Source organism: Stylophora pistillata, chromosome 10 (assembly GCF_964205215.1).
Source record: "Stylophora pistillata chromosome 10, jaStyPist1.2, whole genome shotgun sequence".
In the NCBI taxonomy this organism is placed as follows: Eukaryota; Metazoa; Cnidaria; class Anthozoa; order Scleractinia; family Pocilloporidae; genus Stylophora; species Stylophora pistillata.
Window position 1 is genome coordinate 30,354,137 of NC_142528.1, and position 16,519 is coordinate 30,370,655.

The 16,519-nt window shown below is 38.8% G+C and overlaps 3 protein-coding genes across 3 annotated transcripts in view; all 3 read right to left on the minus strand.

Moving 5' to 3' along the window:
- The window catches only part of LOC148722648 (uncharacterized), a 1,845-nt gene extending 1,731 nt beyond the window's left edge, over nt 1-114 (minus strand). Inside the window, exon 1 of the mRNA XM_088735863.1 lies at nt 1-114. This exon is cut by the window's left edge and continues 1,731 nt beyond it. The gene's annotated coding sequence lies outside the window, so the exon portion shown is untranslated.
- The window catches only part of LOC111325417 (ubiquitin carboxyl-terminal hydrolase 22), a 17,485-nt gene extending 13,671 nt beyond the window's left edge, over nt 1-3,814 (minus strand). The window contains exons 1-5 of the mRNA XM_088735861.1: nt 3,560-3,814; nt 3,328-3,463; nt 3,120-3,233; nt 1,510-1,617; nt 541-707 (exon numbers count right to left, since the gene is read on the minus strand). Of these exons, the coding sequence (XP_088591987.1) occupies nt 541-707; nt 1,510-1,617; nt 3,120-3,233; nt 3,328-3,463; nt 3,560-3,712 (678 nt within the window). The 5' untranslated portion in view covers nt 3,713-3,814. The remainder of the gene's footprint in view (nt 1-540; nt 708-1,509; nt 1,618-3,119; nt 3,234-3,327; nt 3,464-3,559) is intronic.
- Nucleotides 3,815-6,417: 2,603 nt separating this feature from the next.
- On the minus strand, nt 6,418-16,489 carry LOC111325470 (TOM1-like protein 2). Its single transcript, XM_022929281.2, has 18 exons — nt 16,382-16,489; nt 16,127-16,211; nt 15,819-15,897; nt 14,591-14,689; nt 14,136-14,259; nt 13,463-13,521; nt 12,867-12,917; nt 12,401-12,595; nt 11,983-12,061; nt 11,344-11,540; nt 10,917-11,041; nt 10,672-10,763; nt 9,973-10,063; nt 9,562-9,661; nt 9,259-9,272; nt 8,425-8,473; nt 7,350-7,398; nt 6,418-6,756 (listed from the first exon to the last, which is right to left on the minus strand). The coding sequence occupies exons 1-18, from the start codon at nt 16,434-16,436 to the stop codon at nt 6,620-6,622; spliced, it is 1,680 nt and encodes a 559-aa protein (XP_022785016.2). The 5' UTR covers nt 16,437-16,489; the 3' UTR covers nt 6,418-6,619.
- Between the last annotated feature and the right edge of the window lie 30 nt (nt 16,490-16,519).

Consider the following 16,519-nt stretch of genomic DNA (forward strand, 5'->3'; position numbering starts at 1 on the left):
ACACATAGCCTTCTCTGAAAAACTTATAACTCTTCTCGCCGGCATTTTTCTTTCCTCCACTCTCTAAACACTTCGAAATTGTATCAAGAGATACCTTTGGAAAATTTCTCAAAGATTTTGACCATTAAAATTTCCTTGTGTGAAAAAACAAGAGCAACATCCAACATGATCTTTACAACAGAAGCAAGTTCGCGACGCCATTTTCTGACGCTTTGTGATGTAAACACCCAATTCAAACCACGTGACGTGTTAGCCGATTGTGTCTATTTAATTGATACTTCTAAGTGTATCACAATTTTAAATTAAATAAATTTAAAAGTTTGATCAGATTTCTCTACAGGAAAGATGAACCCTCTAAAATTTGCCTTGCTACCAACAAGTACCATCAAGGCTGAGTTTGTAATAGAGCCCAAATGTTAAGCACAGGTTCAACTTCTTAAATTGCAGCATACAGTACATGCAAGAATTACTGCTTTACTTGATACTACTCATCAGAAGATTTTCATAAACATATACCTAAGAAAAATTATTTTCTACTACCTCTTGAAAGACTGAGCCAACTTCACAAACAATACACTGGTCTTTGTCTCCGGCACAGACATGTTGATCAGACAAGAAATAGTCTCTTAGCAATGGAGTATGGGTCAGTGCTTGGACAATGCAATTCATGAAACAAGTATTTCCAAGGTTTATGAGTCCCCTGAGACCTACAACAAAGAACAATTCAAGATCTTACATACAATTCCTAATTACATGGTTCGGAGAATTTGGTGTTATATCGAGACCATTTACTCTATTTGATAATTTTCTTAATTCTCATAACTTATCTGCATGATAATAGAGTAAGAAGAAATGGCACACTGATCTCTCTTGGAAAATGTAATTTCTGATGTTTGAATGATATGGGAACAAATTGGTCAGAAATTAATATTGTGATGGTACATTGAAGAGGTTTGGTAGGTTGGTAGTTTCAGATTATTTAGGCATTTCACGGGAAAATTAAGTCATTCTGGGTTGGTCAGTCTTAGGTTTGACCACCTTTTTTCTTATTTAATGTCATTTTTTTTTACAACTCTCTGTAAAATATCACTATATTCATTGATTTTTCTGTGTGATTAGTAGTGTTAAACTAGCTTAATTAACTTTTCCTCTGGTATTGTGCTGCTGCACTAGATGAGGAATACATTTCCATATATTTTTTGGCCACTTCTAAAGAGTGGTTTTTTAGTGTTTTTTTTTTTTTTTTTTTTTGTATCTGGCGTAGCACAGGCTCTTTGTAGATTGTTTTTAATTAGTTTCAGTGAATACATGCAGTGCATTGCAGATTGTATTAGGATGCGTATACTACAAGACCGGCTGAATCATCCCAAATAAACTTTTCACATTGAATATCTCGTCTGGGTGTAGTCAGAATATTTATGCCCATGGTGTACCGGTATATTCACTTAATAAATGATTAGAATTGATCTTTGCAGTATTACCGTGAAATACCAGAAGATGACAAGTTACCTATGAATGAGTTTGTTTCTAGCTTTATTCTTTTCTTGTTTTCTCTGAGCAGTTGTAGTTCAGCTTTACTTGGTTCCCATGGAACATACTTACTGAGACCATGTCCAGCTAAAACAAAAGAATCAGAAGAAATGAAAAACTGATTAAAACACACACAACACCATTCAAATATAACTACAGAATTGCATAATAGTAGGTCTTTCAAGCCATGCAGCCCATCGTCCAGAGGACATCAAACTTCTGCAAAAATCCTCAATAGACAGGCATCTCATTCTGAATTTAAATTAACTTTGTGTGATTCATATGGAATGTCACCTTCAACAGGTCAAACCAGATTCAAAAAGAAAGCATGTATGTGAAGTGAGCCAGTGCTGTACAATCTGGCTAGGTGTTTTAACAGCAACATCAAGGGAAGCCTGAAGTGAGTTAAAAAAAGAGGGGAAGGAAGTAATGAGAATAAAAAACTAGACAACTATTACAACCATTGATGGTTGTTATTTAAGATGAAAGAAGGATGCACACACGAAAATCCTTGAATTCGAAGACTTGATTTGTTTTTTTGTCTAATTCTCTCAACAGAATATAAAGGAACCATGACAGGTGCAGGAAATCTGTCAGAGAATTAAAGAGAACTCAGATGGTGTAAAAACTGGATTCTCATTTGGCAAGTAGCAAGTCTGCCATAATATTAGAACAGCTTACCATTTGCCAGTGAAAAGGAAAGAGTAGATATTGTGCGAGAGATGCTCTGTAATGAATAGATCATAACATCTGAAGGATAAGTCTTCAAATCGAAATGAACTATGATTCTTCTGTGTTCAACCAGAATGCAATCAACAAAAAGCCCCTTCTTCACAGAAACTTCGCAAGGTCAAGGTCAATTCAATATCGACAATAAACTTCAAATATATACATTCATTTTCAGAATTTTTTTCTTCAATGATACGGCAGATCCTGATGTATAGCAATTACATAACATCTTAGCGTCAGTATAATCTATAGCTTAGCTTATTCGTATAGTCCTTTTTTCCGAATCTAGTGATTCTAAAGGAATTCGTATCTTCTACAAAGTCTAAATGTTAGCCTCGTGTTATTGGGCGAGAGGTCGGCAAGAACTTCCTTAGTTTGTATGTTTCTGCACTTGTTTTAAAACCGCCTAAAAATTCACAGCATCTAGTGGTAATTAAAAAAATCAACAGATATTGTATAAAATTTGAATGGTTCTGTCAAAGTTGTACATGTCAACAAAGCGACTGGGAGCTGAAGTACGAGGCTTTAGATTAATCGAATACGAATTTGTGTTTCTTTGCGGTCACCGGCAAGAAAGTTCAGTTTTAAGCAACCACTGTTTTTCCCCTGCACTGCCTAACATGACAGGTCTAGACCAAGTAACGGCATGCAAAATTAACGAAATATGGAAATTTGTAAAGACATACACAGTCTTGCAATTGCATGTTTAAGTACATCGATGTACCTCTTCATCTAGTGGACTCGAAAGAGTGTTCAGTTATAAACACATCTTTAATCCCTTCCCCAAGCTAGGATATAAAATCCACAAATTCTAGCACTTAATAAACTAACATTTTTCCTAAGCTATGCCTTAATCTTACCAAGAGCTTTCCAAGCTCTGCTAGCTTGCTCGACACGAATCTTCTCCAAATCCAGATCGTATACATTATCCCTGCACACGAAGCAGTAGATAACGCCATGAGTCAGATCCAAAGCTGGAAAGGGCAGAACAAAATTACAAAATGAGAATGCTACAAATGATGGAATAGAGCACCAAAGTATCATTTTTTTTCGTTCCGCGTTCCGTACCTAAAGAGTGACCCGTGGATTTTGCGTGGTGGTGGATGTGCCGGTTTCCGGTATAGCAACCAAAATAGACGCACATAAGACAAGAATGGAGCCGACTTGAATAAGTTCCACATTCGTGACAGTGACACAAGCTTGCCTGAGAGAAAGACAAATAAAAGTATGAAAATAAAATACAGCCAATGGACGTACGGGCCAGCTCGCTTCTACTGCGGAAATTTACAAGCATGTGTACCTTTCGTTTCCTTGCCTCACGGGAGCCGCAGCAGACGAAATGCGCGTGGACTTTTCGAAAGACTTTGAAGCCATCAGCCTTTTTAAAGTCTTTCAGGTGTGGACAGGAGCACATCCTGCGTTTCTGAGTGGAGCGAATCCGGAAATCAATCATAGACACTAGGAAGATATGCTAGATCTAAACTTAAAAACATTCCCCTCAAAGAAAGGAACATGTGCGATGTGCGCAGAAAACAAACCAGTGGCGCAGAGGTAAGAGTCTTAAAGGGCAATCAGAAAATCTGATTGGACAAATAGCACAATAGATCACCATATTTGGATGATATATTGACCGCGAATTTTGAAATGACAGGCGGGAACTTGTGTTTTGAAAATGGTTCATCCTTTCCAGTTTCTTTCCGCGCAATTTTTTTAGGTGCAATTTTTCCGCAATTCTAGACGGGTTTACCATACGTTTACGGTGTCTGCTGTCGAAACATCATTTTTAACATATCGCTTTTTTTCGCTTCCTCTCATTTGCCGATTTTCTTTTTTCTACACATTTACTGATAGAAGATCCTATAGTCAAAGCGCACAAAATTTGAACTCCACAAGAAATTTATGATACATGGCAGTTAGTCGACACTAATGGGCGCAATGACTTGCAGACAAAATCATCATCTAACTTATCTCTTTAGTGTTTTATAGACCCAAGGAGCCTATTTTGTGTCTCCTTCTTAACCTAAAACTTTAGGACTTTATGATAGTATTGAACATGACGACACGTAGCAAAATCGAAAGTTCTTCTAGCAGAATATCATTGGTCAACTGTGAGGCGCGATGGCAAGTCATGACCAATGACGCATCGTCTTCGACAGCTAGTGACTATAAACCTCAAGACTTGTACTTTGCACCTCGCCTGTTATCTCTCGCCCCTTTACAAAAAGACAACTCAGTTGAAGGAAAAAATTATTTTCAGTTTACTAAAGAAAAAACAGACAAAATGAAGTAAAACAAAAATGAAACAAAACTCTTTTAAAGCCTTGTTGTTTTGAATTCTTTTAAAAAGAAATTTCTCAAGAAACAGCTGTGCCCGCGAAGTAACTGGGAACAGGAGTCCCCTAAATAAAATTATGATGGTCAGATCATTAATACGAAAATGTTTTCCTTGACAGGGAAATATTCTCTATGTGTAATTATCACGTATGACATAAAAGAAAAAAAAATTGTGATCAAAAAAGAAATTGACCTGAATATAATTTTATTCAAACTGGTTTTTTTCGATAGGTTTAAACAAAAAAAAAAAGAAAAGAAAAAAAAGACAGCCTCTTTGAGGAAAATTGTCAGGGAGTAAACAACCTCGCGACACCTGTCTGGAACTCCTCTATTTGGCATAGACGGTGGAGACCTGGGACTGAACTGTTATGAAACTAAAAAGACTCGAAGTATTGTAAAATGGTTCCTTCCTTTCTAGCTTCCGGGCACTCGCTTTCCTGTCAGAAAGACCTTCATGGCGCTGGTAGCTATTCACAGAGGAGTTGTAATTATAGGGATCTACTAAATGAAGATCATAAAATACATTTTTCTACGTAATTTGACATTTCTGGCCTTTAGCTGCACGACAGGCGAAAATTTGCATCTACACAGTTTTTTTTTTTTTTTTATGGTTGTGCTCCTCCTTCCGTGCGTGAATCACCTCTAACGCTTGCCTTGCGTGCGCCTCGTGCTTTACTCTACTCGCCTCAAAAGCGCAAAAAGGAAAGAAAGAAAAGAAAACGAGAGAGGGAGAAATAAAGAAAAAAGCCACAACTATTCCTCTGCAAGCTTATCTAGTTCCGAAGCTTGTGTACCAGTGTGCAGTGCATGTCCTATCATGGGCTTTCCAGCGATGAACTGCGTCTCAAGAAGGACATGTTTTTTTACTTTCGTATTCTCATACAAGCTGTCTCGTGCACATTTTCATTACAATTTATCATGCGCTTCACGCCCTAAATATTACTCTAATATAGTCCAATTCTTTCTGATTTGATAACACGTTCTAAAATAAAAGTTCTATCAGTTAGAATCTTAGTGTTTGTGTCTATAATCTTATCGTACAGTACTCACAATTCTTAAAGGGACTGAAACTGAACACTGAACGATCATTACTACAATGTGACCGACGATCTCTGAATTTTCTTTCACAAGCGTTGTTTAGTCACGAAATATAACGCGTCCCCTCCTCGCGAGTCGCGTGACGCGTAAGGCAACGCTATCGCGAGACGAGACGAAACCAAACAAAAATTGTGAAAGAAAAGAATCATACCTCACGATCTCTTCTTTCTTTAAATAGGCTGCAATGAATATAACTTGAAAACTATTCTAATTAAGGCCATGTTTTCACTTTTGATCTGATATTTAATGAACTTGACGATTAGTGCAGTTTTGGCCTCCCGGTGCTCGTATCATCTCTTGTATTCCCAAAACTGGTTTTCACCTCCCTTCTTGTTACAGTATCATTATACTTAAAAAAAACCATCAAATATATTTTTGCTGACGCGTGATTGGTCTAAATGGGTCACGTGGCCAAATCTGTCCACCTGAAACTGGAAGACATCCCAAGTCGTATTCACCAGACTCGGTTTGATGCTACTTTGGTTTAAATATTTAATGAACGTAGCCAGGGAAATTATAATTCATAGACCTGGTTACATTCATTAAATCTTGCTTAGAGATTAGCATCAACCCATGTCTGATTGTCCACCTGGTTGCCGTGTGAACTTTAATCTATCGTATTCGCCAATTTTATAATCTTACTTCCCCTGTCCTTCTTTCTGCATGCTTCCCACTGACGTCCATTTCATTTCGACCATGTTTCTTTTAAGTCGTATTTCGCAGTCCTTTGTAGTGTTTTAACGCAATCTTTCATTAAATGAAACGTTGCGTACCATTACAGTAAATCAATTACAAAAATGTCAACAACTAAAACTCTTGTCACAAAACAGACATCCATGATTTGAATGCAGAGGTTTTTTTTTACAGTAGGAGAACGTTCCAAAACCAAGGTAGTAACCTGAAAGAATAAAGTATCTTCATAACTGACTCATAAGCCGAACATTTCATCATCTGCCTGGTTTTCCATTTGCATTTGTCTCTGTCTGGGGCGATTATTGCCTCCCTTGACGCTACCACTCCGCACGCCACCTGCAGCGGCTCGGTCTGCAAGAAACTGGTCGAACTCTGAAACAACAACGGCGAAAATGATGCTAGTAAATAACTAATTGCAAAAAAAGGAAGTCTACCATAAGATTATAACCAAAGCAATCTCAAAGGGCGATCAGAACTTAAGGAAAGATCACAAATCATTAATGAAGAAGCTTCACTTGAGAGTCGAATGTTACCCGAGTTTGTATTGCGTTTGTGTCTCTTCACCGCGATCTTTGATCGGCCCACAGTACTCACACCATCCCCTCACTTTTAACCAATCAGATGCAGCAGAATTTCAAGCAATTGCGACTTTCCGTGCTTCATACTCTTACGGATGCTCGTAGCGTTTTCAAAACGATTCACTCTCAACAGCGTTTTCAAAAGGATCCGTTTTCGATGAAAACGCTCAGCGTTTTCGAGCATATCATTGTGGACGGGAGGGCAAAACGCATACATATCAATGCGTTTTCAAACAAAAACGCATCAGTGTAGACGGGGCCCGAGTTCTAGCTATGAGTCATTGGCGGCTCCTTGCGAGAATTTCCTTTGATACTTTTGACCATTGAAATTTCTTTGGTTTTGGTTTTAGTACACTCAAATCGAAATGCGCTCTCGGCTCTACAAACCTGAACTACTTAAGGTGTCACCATTTGGTTGACCAGCAGCGGCTTCAGCCTGTTAAAGGAGCAAATGTGTCACGTTTACGGGGATGAACTGCCATTTTTACATTTAGAACCTTTTCCCCTTTTTTATTACAGAGACATTGATTCATTGATTTTCCGTTTGCGGCTAGCAGTAAAAAACCATTGTTCATTTTTGTTTCTTCTACATAAACGCGTTAGCTTAATTCCCTTACCATCCGCTCTTAGTTCAGTTTTCACAACATGCTTATACGGTAAGGAGAAAACTTTGCGGAGTTCGGAGTTTTCTAGAGCTACGAGTTCATTATCTCCCGGAGGCAAATCCAATGTAACTCATGCCTGTTAATTTCCTTTTGTTCGTGCCTTTGTTCAATTTGTAGCCTTTTCGGTTTCCCTTATTTCGAGACATTGCGTATTTCTTTAGTTTTCACCGCATGTGCTGTTTGCGCTGTGTGCGCTGTGTGTGCTGTGTGCTGTATGTGCCGTGTGTGCCGTGTGTGCTGTATGTGCTGTGTGTGCTGTGTGTGCTGTATGTGCTGTGTGTGCTGTGTGTGCTGTGTGTGCTGTGTGTGCTGTGTGTGCTGTATGTGCTGCATGTGCTGTATGTGCTGTAGGAATAAACGAGTTAGAAATCCTGCTGCCTATCCTCATAATTCACAGTGGTTGATCTGGCGAACTCTGGTGCACCACACCACGTGTCTGCGGTACCAAGAACGCGAAAAAATGTGTTACTGGCTGAGTTACGGATAAAATCTCGTGTGGCATGGACGTAATACTAGTACCCAGTGGTTGTTTATTTGATTTCGTAGAGAGGATCGCTCAGACAAGCAGAGCGCGAGAGGAGTAATGGAAAAATTACTTTCTTTCTTCTCCGTCATTCTTCGCGCGCTCCGTTCACACTAAGCTGCTTTAGCTTTGAAAATACCGGGCGTGAGCAAGAATGGAGAAATTGGACAAGGTAATAAGAAATAGTGACAACTGTTTTAAGTTTGTACACTAACGAAACTTCAAATTAATAATACTGATTTGAATAACAATACATAACTAATGCTGCCCTTACCACATCTTTCTCTGTTATATCAAGCCACGACTCAATATCATCCATTGCACTGAAATACCAGAAGTACAAAAACAATTCACAAGCTGGACATTAAATGGACTTCCTTATAACATTGTTGCCGTTTGAGGGGAGGGGAGGGGAGGGGAGGGGAGGGGAGGGGAGGGGAGGGGAGAGGGAGATTTAAGCCTCTAATCCGAGGTACGGCCAGTCAGTGATACATACAATGCTCTGGAGCTGGAGACATGACTACGCACCTTTAAAGGACATCATAGCAAAGAAAAATGCTTGAAAGTCGGGGTTCAGCCATTGCTTTGGATCAAAGGTTCAGTCTTACAAAGCAAAGTGATCCATCACGACCCCACTTGATGCTGGTTTCTGTAACGTGAAGTTACTTGTCGTCCTGGGCGAAACGTTAGTCCGTCGTATATACCCCCTCCCGAGAGTATCTCCCGGGTTATCTCTCGGGATATCTCTATGGATATCTCCCGGGGGTATCTAACGAGGGCATCTCCCAAGGGTATCTTCCGGGGATATCTTCTTGGGCCCACACCGCCGAAGCTTGTCCCAGTTTCTGGTGGCAGGAAGCGACTTGGAGAGTTGTTACTCCTCCTGAATAGGATGCTGGTCCATCGCAGATTACCCCTCCCCTCCCCCATCCCCCCTGCATTTCCTCTGGTTTCCCTGACAGTTCACCGCTGCCTATTTATACCCCTGGGAATGGAATCCACTTCTTCTATTTAATTTAAGGGGGGCTCTCTGTCATTCGGAGGGTAGCATCTACTTGAACGAATAGCTCATCGTTGGCGCAGCTTTTCCACAATAAAATTCTCTTACCTTCGTTCCTCGGTCTGTGGAGAAAAAGGAAAGAGTATGTGAAAAAAAAAATTCCGAGACACTATCAAGTGTCTGATAAATGACGAGTTCTTGTAGTTAAATGTATGATAACTCACAGGCTGACAGCAGTAAACTATAATATTCAAATCATATATGAAAGTACACTGTAATTTTAAACAAGCCATTCCTAACGGTCTGAATTAATGCTAGTTTGCTGAAGCATCTTCAGTAATTGGCCATTATTGATTTTGGTTTGAACAACAATCAATCAAAGAGCGCTCTATCAATACAAATACTTCATACCTTGGCTGCTTGGGTGTCTTCTGAGTCTGTCTTTTGAATAGATATGGTATTACCAATCGAGCGATCAAAAGGCTGCAGGTTATCCGTGTACGAAGATCCGCTGGAAAACAAAGAAAATCATTAACAAAAAAAATTGAAGTTAGCGACAACCATATGTCATTGTAAATGCTTTCTGTTATTAATGAAAAGGCTAGGTCAGCCAAGGAGAGGGTTCATCTAAGAGACAGAATCCCCTGCACAGGCCCAAATTACTAAGAGTAATCCATCTTGATTTATTTTACACTCAACGATTCTGATCTCCCATGAATTATGTTTCCAGGCGTTGCTTGGAATAGGAATTGTAAAACCTCTTTGGGTTCCTCTGAGGGTTTCATCTCCTTCCCAAAATAAGGGGGAAATTGACAAACTCACCCTTTCCTGCTTTCGTCAAAAGTAGTTTTCCTTGATTGAGCAAACATGTCAAATTCTTCATCATCCTGGTCAGCAGAGGTGGTTCCCATATCTAAATACAAACGGGACAGAGTAAGTTGACAGGAACTGTTTTACAGCTCGTCCATTTTCAACAAGTAAGCAGTTTTTAGTTGAGTATCGAAAGTGATCCCGGATCGCTTTGGTTTTGCTTTACTTTGCTCTGTGATTGGTCTAAAAAAACTCCACGCCTCCATCTAAACCAATCAAATGCAAAACTATACCCAATCCCAATTTGTTCACTCGGCTTCCAGCAAGTTGCTTGTTTTTACTTTGAGGTCTGATTGGATAATAATGATCATTTTAAGCTTTGTTCTGATTGGCCATTGTAATTCCGTTGGTTTTGGTTTTTTGACACTCATTTGTAAATCTGCTTTATTTGCAGCCCACGTGTATCTTCTCTATTCTCAACAAACAACCATCATTCCTCTGTGGTTTCTTTAACATTCCTTGTTGTGTTTACCACCCATTGAAGGTTTCCGTTAAGTTTATTGAATTGTTATTTTCTTTACAAAAAAATTCATAACTTACTGATTAACTGGCAACACACTTAGTCACATGTCATCAGTATATGGCAGTAACTTCTTAAAACAATAATTAGATGAGCTGCTAGAACACAGCAAAGACACTGTGAAGACTTACTCATGGCTTGCACTTGAGAGGTCACGCTATTGACTGAGGCAGCCTGGGAAGGAGTTGGTGTGTCATCATCAAAACTAATCAGCGAGTCACCCCTGAGAAACAAGAAAAGAAGAATTATTCATAAGTAAACAGCAACATGTACACCAGTGCCCGGTGTCTTACTAAAGAATACAACCACATGACCAGGTCAAGGCCACTATGTCTATGTAACATGTCTCTCAGAGAATGTATGTACGAGGCCTTACCCGGCTGGTGCTGGCGCTGCTGAAGCTGGTGCCGCTGGTGCTACTGGTGCCACCAGTGCCGCTGCTGCTGGAGCTGGTATCGCCACAGGAAGTTGTGGTTGAGATGGTTCAATTGTACCCGGCAACTACAGTATACGCAAAAAATGAAAAATTTCACCTTGAGTCATCAGTCATAACACTGCAATGTTCACCTGAAAGCTAAATGTCCTTAAAGGCCCAAAAATAACATTTGAAAGAACGTGAGATGATACATGAACGAGGGAGAGTGAATGGTAGTCTAATTTTCAATGCTTGTTGGACTGGAAACAATCTTCACCCCACCCCCACTCATCTGTATTTGTGTTCATCAAATCCCTGTGGCTCTCATTTCATTGGCACTCTCTAGATGATGATTTGAGAGAAGATGTTTAAAGAGATTATCCCTTACTCTGTGTGAATTTTCTGGCCAGGCTGTTGTTGCCCTGCCAGTCTGAACAGGTAGAGGCTCCACTGGAGCAGGTCGTGGGGGTGCGGGAGGAGCTTCTGATGGCTGACTCTGCTGCTGAACTGCTTGTCGGAACCTCTCATATCGGTCGTATCGAATAAACACATTGTTGAGATCATCATTGACACTCAAAAGCATACCTAATAGAGAAAGATGCATGTCACTGGAAATTTTTGCCCTAACCCAGACCCTTAGATAGCATTCTATCAAATGCTGCTATAACACTTTGAAACAACCTTGTTTTGTAACTTTGAAAGTCTTCCAGGCACAACGTAAAAAGATTTGTTAAAAATTCCTCTAATCTTTCATTTTGAACAAAAATGTTTTTCTTACATCAGCAACTACTGCCTGGGTGGAAGGAATAAGAGAGAGTAACTTAAAATTTGATTCAATGTATGATGGTGCCATTGACAACAGCTACAAGGTGGGGAAGCAACAAAGTAGTCATGGTTATCTTCTTGACCAAAAAAAAAATTATGATCCAGTTTGGCTCTAAGCACTAACCTTTGAACTAAGAAATTAGGCTATATATGTTTGCTTTATTCCTGAATTACATTATTTTAAAACTCAGATAAAACTTACCAACTACTTCTTCATTTGCTACCCTCTCAATCAGCTCAAGAACTCGCTGCTGCATGGAACGACAAGTTCTGTTCAATTCCTGTCAAGACATAAGATAACAAGCTGAATCTGAGTTGCAACCTTTAAACCTTTTAGTTTGGATATATCAACAAAGTTGAAATGGTAAATTGGCCACCGTAATGTGGCCAATTTACCATTTCAACTTTGTTGATATATCCAAATTATTTCGTTACTCTCACCGACGCAGCCCCAAACAGTTTCTTTTGAAACTATCAGCCTTTAAACCTTTTAGTCTAGCAGATTACTCTACATCATGCCTTTATACAATGTTTGTCCTTTATACAAGGGATTGCTAATCGATGTGTTTGATCAAAAGGTATGAGATTCCTACATTATGTACTATAGTTGTAAGTGTTACCTGCAAGAGCTGCAAATCTCCTGCTTCTTCCTGTCCAGGTGTCATTTCTGTTAACATTTCTGACATGACATTAATATTTCCATTCACAATGTCAAGTTCTGAGCGTATTTTTCCAAGCTGCTCAGGTGTGGGAACCACAGGACCACTAGGTGCTTGCATTGGAGGCACAGATTGGACGGGCAGTGGCACAGGAGGCTGAAAAAGGAGAGCAACTAACTGATATAAAGTACATGACAAACATATTGTGCAACATATTGACTTGAAATGAAAAGCATATTAATCTCTCTTAATTAACAGATTTGCATTGAGTGACCAATAGAAGAAAATACTTTAAAATGGAGGCTTCTTTTACATGTCAGGGAGCATCAAATAGGGGTATAGGTTGGTCAGTGTTGTCCTGTATACTGAGTCTGACAAGAGAAGCTTATCCCAGTTTCATTTGCCCAAACTGAAAGCAAAAAATTACCTGAATGGGAGGTGGCCTTGATGGTGCTGGGACTGGTCGTTCTGGTTGAGTCTGAAATGGTATAAGCAATGACTGTGAACATCTAAATATCATGTATTTGGATGATGGATTAATAAAATTAATGAAGATGAGAGTGATAATTAACAGTTACATGTATGAACACAACTTAGGCAGCTGCAATGAAAATAACCCCTGAAAACAATTCAGGGCTTGTACAGGAGTTGAACCTGTGACCTCTGTGATTCTGGTGCAGTGCTCGACCAATTGAGCTAACAAGCCAACTGGGAGTCAGTCATTTTGTTGCTCTTATAATAAACCTGTGAGTGATGAATTAATCAAGGACTGTGAATATATGAACATCATACTAGGCTGTACTTTAAGAAAAATTGAAGGGAGCCCAGTGCTCTGAAACTGTGCAATCCTGGGTGCCCAGTATATGCTTTTTATGAAAAAACTAAGATTCCTGAGTCACCTAAGAGCAAAAATAAGGTGCCAGGGGCCACCAGATGCTACTAGACCACAGCCTTGTAATGTAATTAAATGGCAAAATAATAAATCAAGGTGAGAGTGACCACCCAGTTGTGAACACTACTTACCCTTTGTGGTGTATAGATAGGGGACAAGGTGTCTAGATTTTTGGCAGGGAACTCCAAACCTACAGTTGCAAAGAAAAATTGAAATCAAAATCTGACTTCACAGGCAAATATTTCTGATCACTGGTTAGTGACCTAAACTAAAAAACTTCTGGTCTTGACCCGCACAACTCAATATATTAGAAAGAGCATGGCCATCAAAGAACATACATCACTCATTGCTTTTACAGAACATATGAGGAGCAGTAGATCCCGTTGCTGAATTCTAGCCTATTATACAGTTATTCTTTGCTGGAAGATGAAGGAAACTTTTTATTTGTGGATGGAGGCTGCTTAAATGTCACTCGGGCAATTCCCTTGAAATGCATTGATTGTTCTTCCTGCATGTAAATTTAAAAAACCAAGAGCATTGCACTCTTAAAAAATGGCATCTCTTCAACTTTTCAACTTACTAGCCAACAACTTAGATGTTACAACAATTTCAGTTTATTTCCAAGCCAAACTGGCAGGTGGAAATCGAAAACCACTAGCCAAAACTGAGTTTCTACTGGTCTGTGGCTAATTGGCAACCATTACTGTCGAGCCCTGCTCTTATCAAGCCCAGAGGCTTTTAGTGATTCTATTAAAGTTTGTTATTGTTTAATTTAAGAGGTAAAATTGAACAAAGTTTTCAAACCTTGTGCTCTGAGAGATTCATAAGTCTCCATCACATTAGTCAGTTCAGGAGACCCACGGAAGGCATCGGCCCAGTCTTGGATAAGAGAGAGTATCTTATCCTGGACAATCTGCGGTGGATTATTCTAAATACCAATGAAGAAAAGACATGTTATTAACCCTTTACACCCTAACATTAGTATACATTTTCTCCCTACTGTTCTTTATACATTTCCTAAGGTGTTGACAAGGAGAATTTGTTTAACAATCAAAACTTCTAAGGTTAGTGATCATTTCCTTTATTCTTATGATCTAAATGAATGAGTCGGTAGTATTACTGTAAGGTGAAATTAGATGCTGGACACTCTTAGCATTTGATGGATTAAGGAAGTGAGAAATCTGAACTCTTTGAATTCAATTAACACAAGTGTATCAATATAGGTACTTCAAACTGATTGATCCAACCAAAACACTAACCTTTGAACCTAAAATTTTTACAAGTTCATCAAGGAAATCCTTTTTTGCGATAAGCACATGGAATCTGTGACCACAATTTTTAACACAAGTCTCAAGGACCTGAAAGAGATTTATAACAAGAGAGGCTTAGCATTTCTGCTAAAAAGAATCGATACTGAAGAGATAAGTATCATGTTTAATACATTAGCTGCATTCCATTCTGAAAAAAAAGGAATGATGAAATACTGCAACTGAAAGGAATATTCAAGTTGTAAGACACTTTCTAGGATAATCAACTTATCTGACTGAAATGGCATCTGGATTATCATTAAAAAAAAAAAACAAGCCCAAACTTTAGCTCTATATACCGAATGCAAATATGGCGTCCAATTTGAGTTGCCATTGTTCTGGACTCACTAGCCTCTCACACATGTACTAATCCTTTTGTGTTTCCACATGAAGAGGAGGCTAGTGAGTCCAGAACAATAGCAATTCAAATTGGACACCATATTTTCTTTCGGTGTATAATTCTCAAGATCTCATTAATAATTCCTCTTACTGTCTGAGTTACAATCCTTATGATGACACTTTGCAGAATTTGACTTTAAATCAACTGATAATCCCCTGATTGATATATATTTGTTTTCTCATAACTTGTCAGTTTAAAATCATATTGATATTGTTAGGAGAAATTATTTGTTGGTCACTCATGGGACTTAAACCACCCACTTTAAACATACAAGAAAAAACACAATAAACCAATCAGCCAAGACACTCTTTATAAGTGTTCATGAATTCTTTCAACAGGAAAATGTCTTATTGAGTAGAAATATTCTATTCATAAACACTAGTTTTCAGAGTGAACTGAATTTAAGAACTTCTCAAAATATTAACTTATGAAAGTGTAGTGCAATTGTCCAGGTGAGTGTAGTCCAGAGAAGTACTGTTGTCGGTGGTGGTGACTGACGTTTAGACAACCTGTGCAGAAGTCATCATCAGAGTCATGTGGATAGTTCACTTGACTCTGTTGTTTTCACATGTTACCCCTGGGTTCAAACCCTTTACTGTAATATTAACTTAGTTATAACTATTACATTACGTATTCTATGGAAGGTCTTAATTAATCAGCTTGTGCGAAGAAAAGAAAGACAAACTTGAGGGTGTATTGAACGTAAGATTATGACTCTATTCACCAACAAAACACTTGCAACATATCTTCCAAAATTTCAGTTATTTAGAGAGCACTCACCGTCAAAGTCAAGAGAACACTCTTAAAGTTTTTATTTCCAGCCAGTCTCTTCCGGATGGCTTTAGCAGCATCTTTAGGACTAGTCAAACCAAAATTTTTTACAAATCAAGATCTAAAATTGAAATCCTCTTTATAGAAATACTAAATGCTAAGCATGTATGCACAGATGCGATTCAAAGGGGTTATGCATGGTTACGAGGATGTACAATCTTAAAGAAGATTAAGTTGGGAAATTATCAATTTAAGACTCCAAAAATAGCAACTTAACAGCTGAGAAGAGAAGTACTATATGATAGGAATTATCATACCCTTCCTCGGTCTCATTGATTATGTCACATATATCAATATTCGCTGCCCAGTCTTCGGATGGCAAATTCCCATCTGTGGCTTTATCTGAAAATTTATACGACACATGAGGATCACAGAAGGTATGATCGAAGAATTTGATCCAGCTCAAATGTCATTCAATACTTTACGTGGACAATAAAGTTCTCTTTATCAAAGAAAAAGAGTGTAACATTTCAAAACTTCCCAAAATTAGTAACTTCTAGCTCGAGAAATACCTATTCTTTGTCCTACTGGTGTTGAGAAAGGGTTCGGTCCGAACAGGGAAGCCATCTTGGAATCCCTCTACAACAATAACGTCATTTACTTTAAATAACAAGCCTCGATATGGTTCCTCTAACCCAGGAACTCTCGTC

What these genes read in the sequence shown, in the direction of transcription:
- LOC111325470 (XM_022929281.2), bottom strand. Translation starts at nt 16,436, where the DNA reads ATGGCTTCCCTGTTCGGACCGAACCCTTTCTCAACACCAGTAGGACAA. An exon ending in GTGTTCTCTTGACTTTGACG is followed by an intron (nt 14,690 to 15,818) that starts GTGAGTGCTCTC and finishes AATCTCTTTCAG; the next exon opens with GTCCTTGAGACTTGTGTTAA. An exon ending in TGAATCTCTCAGAGCACAAG is followed by an intron (nt 13,522 to 14,135) that starts GTTTGAAAACTT and finishes TTGCAACTGTAG; the next exon opens with GTTTGGAGTTCCCTGCCAAA.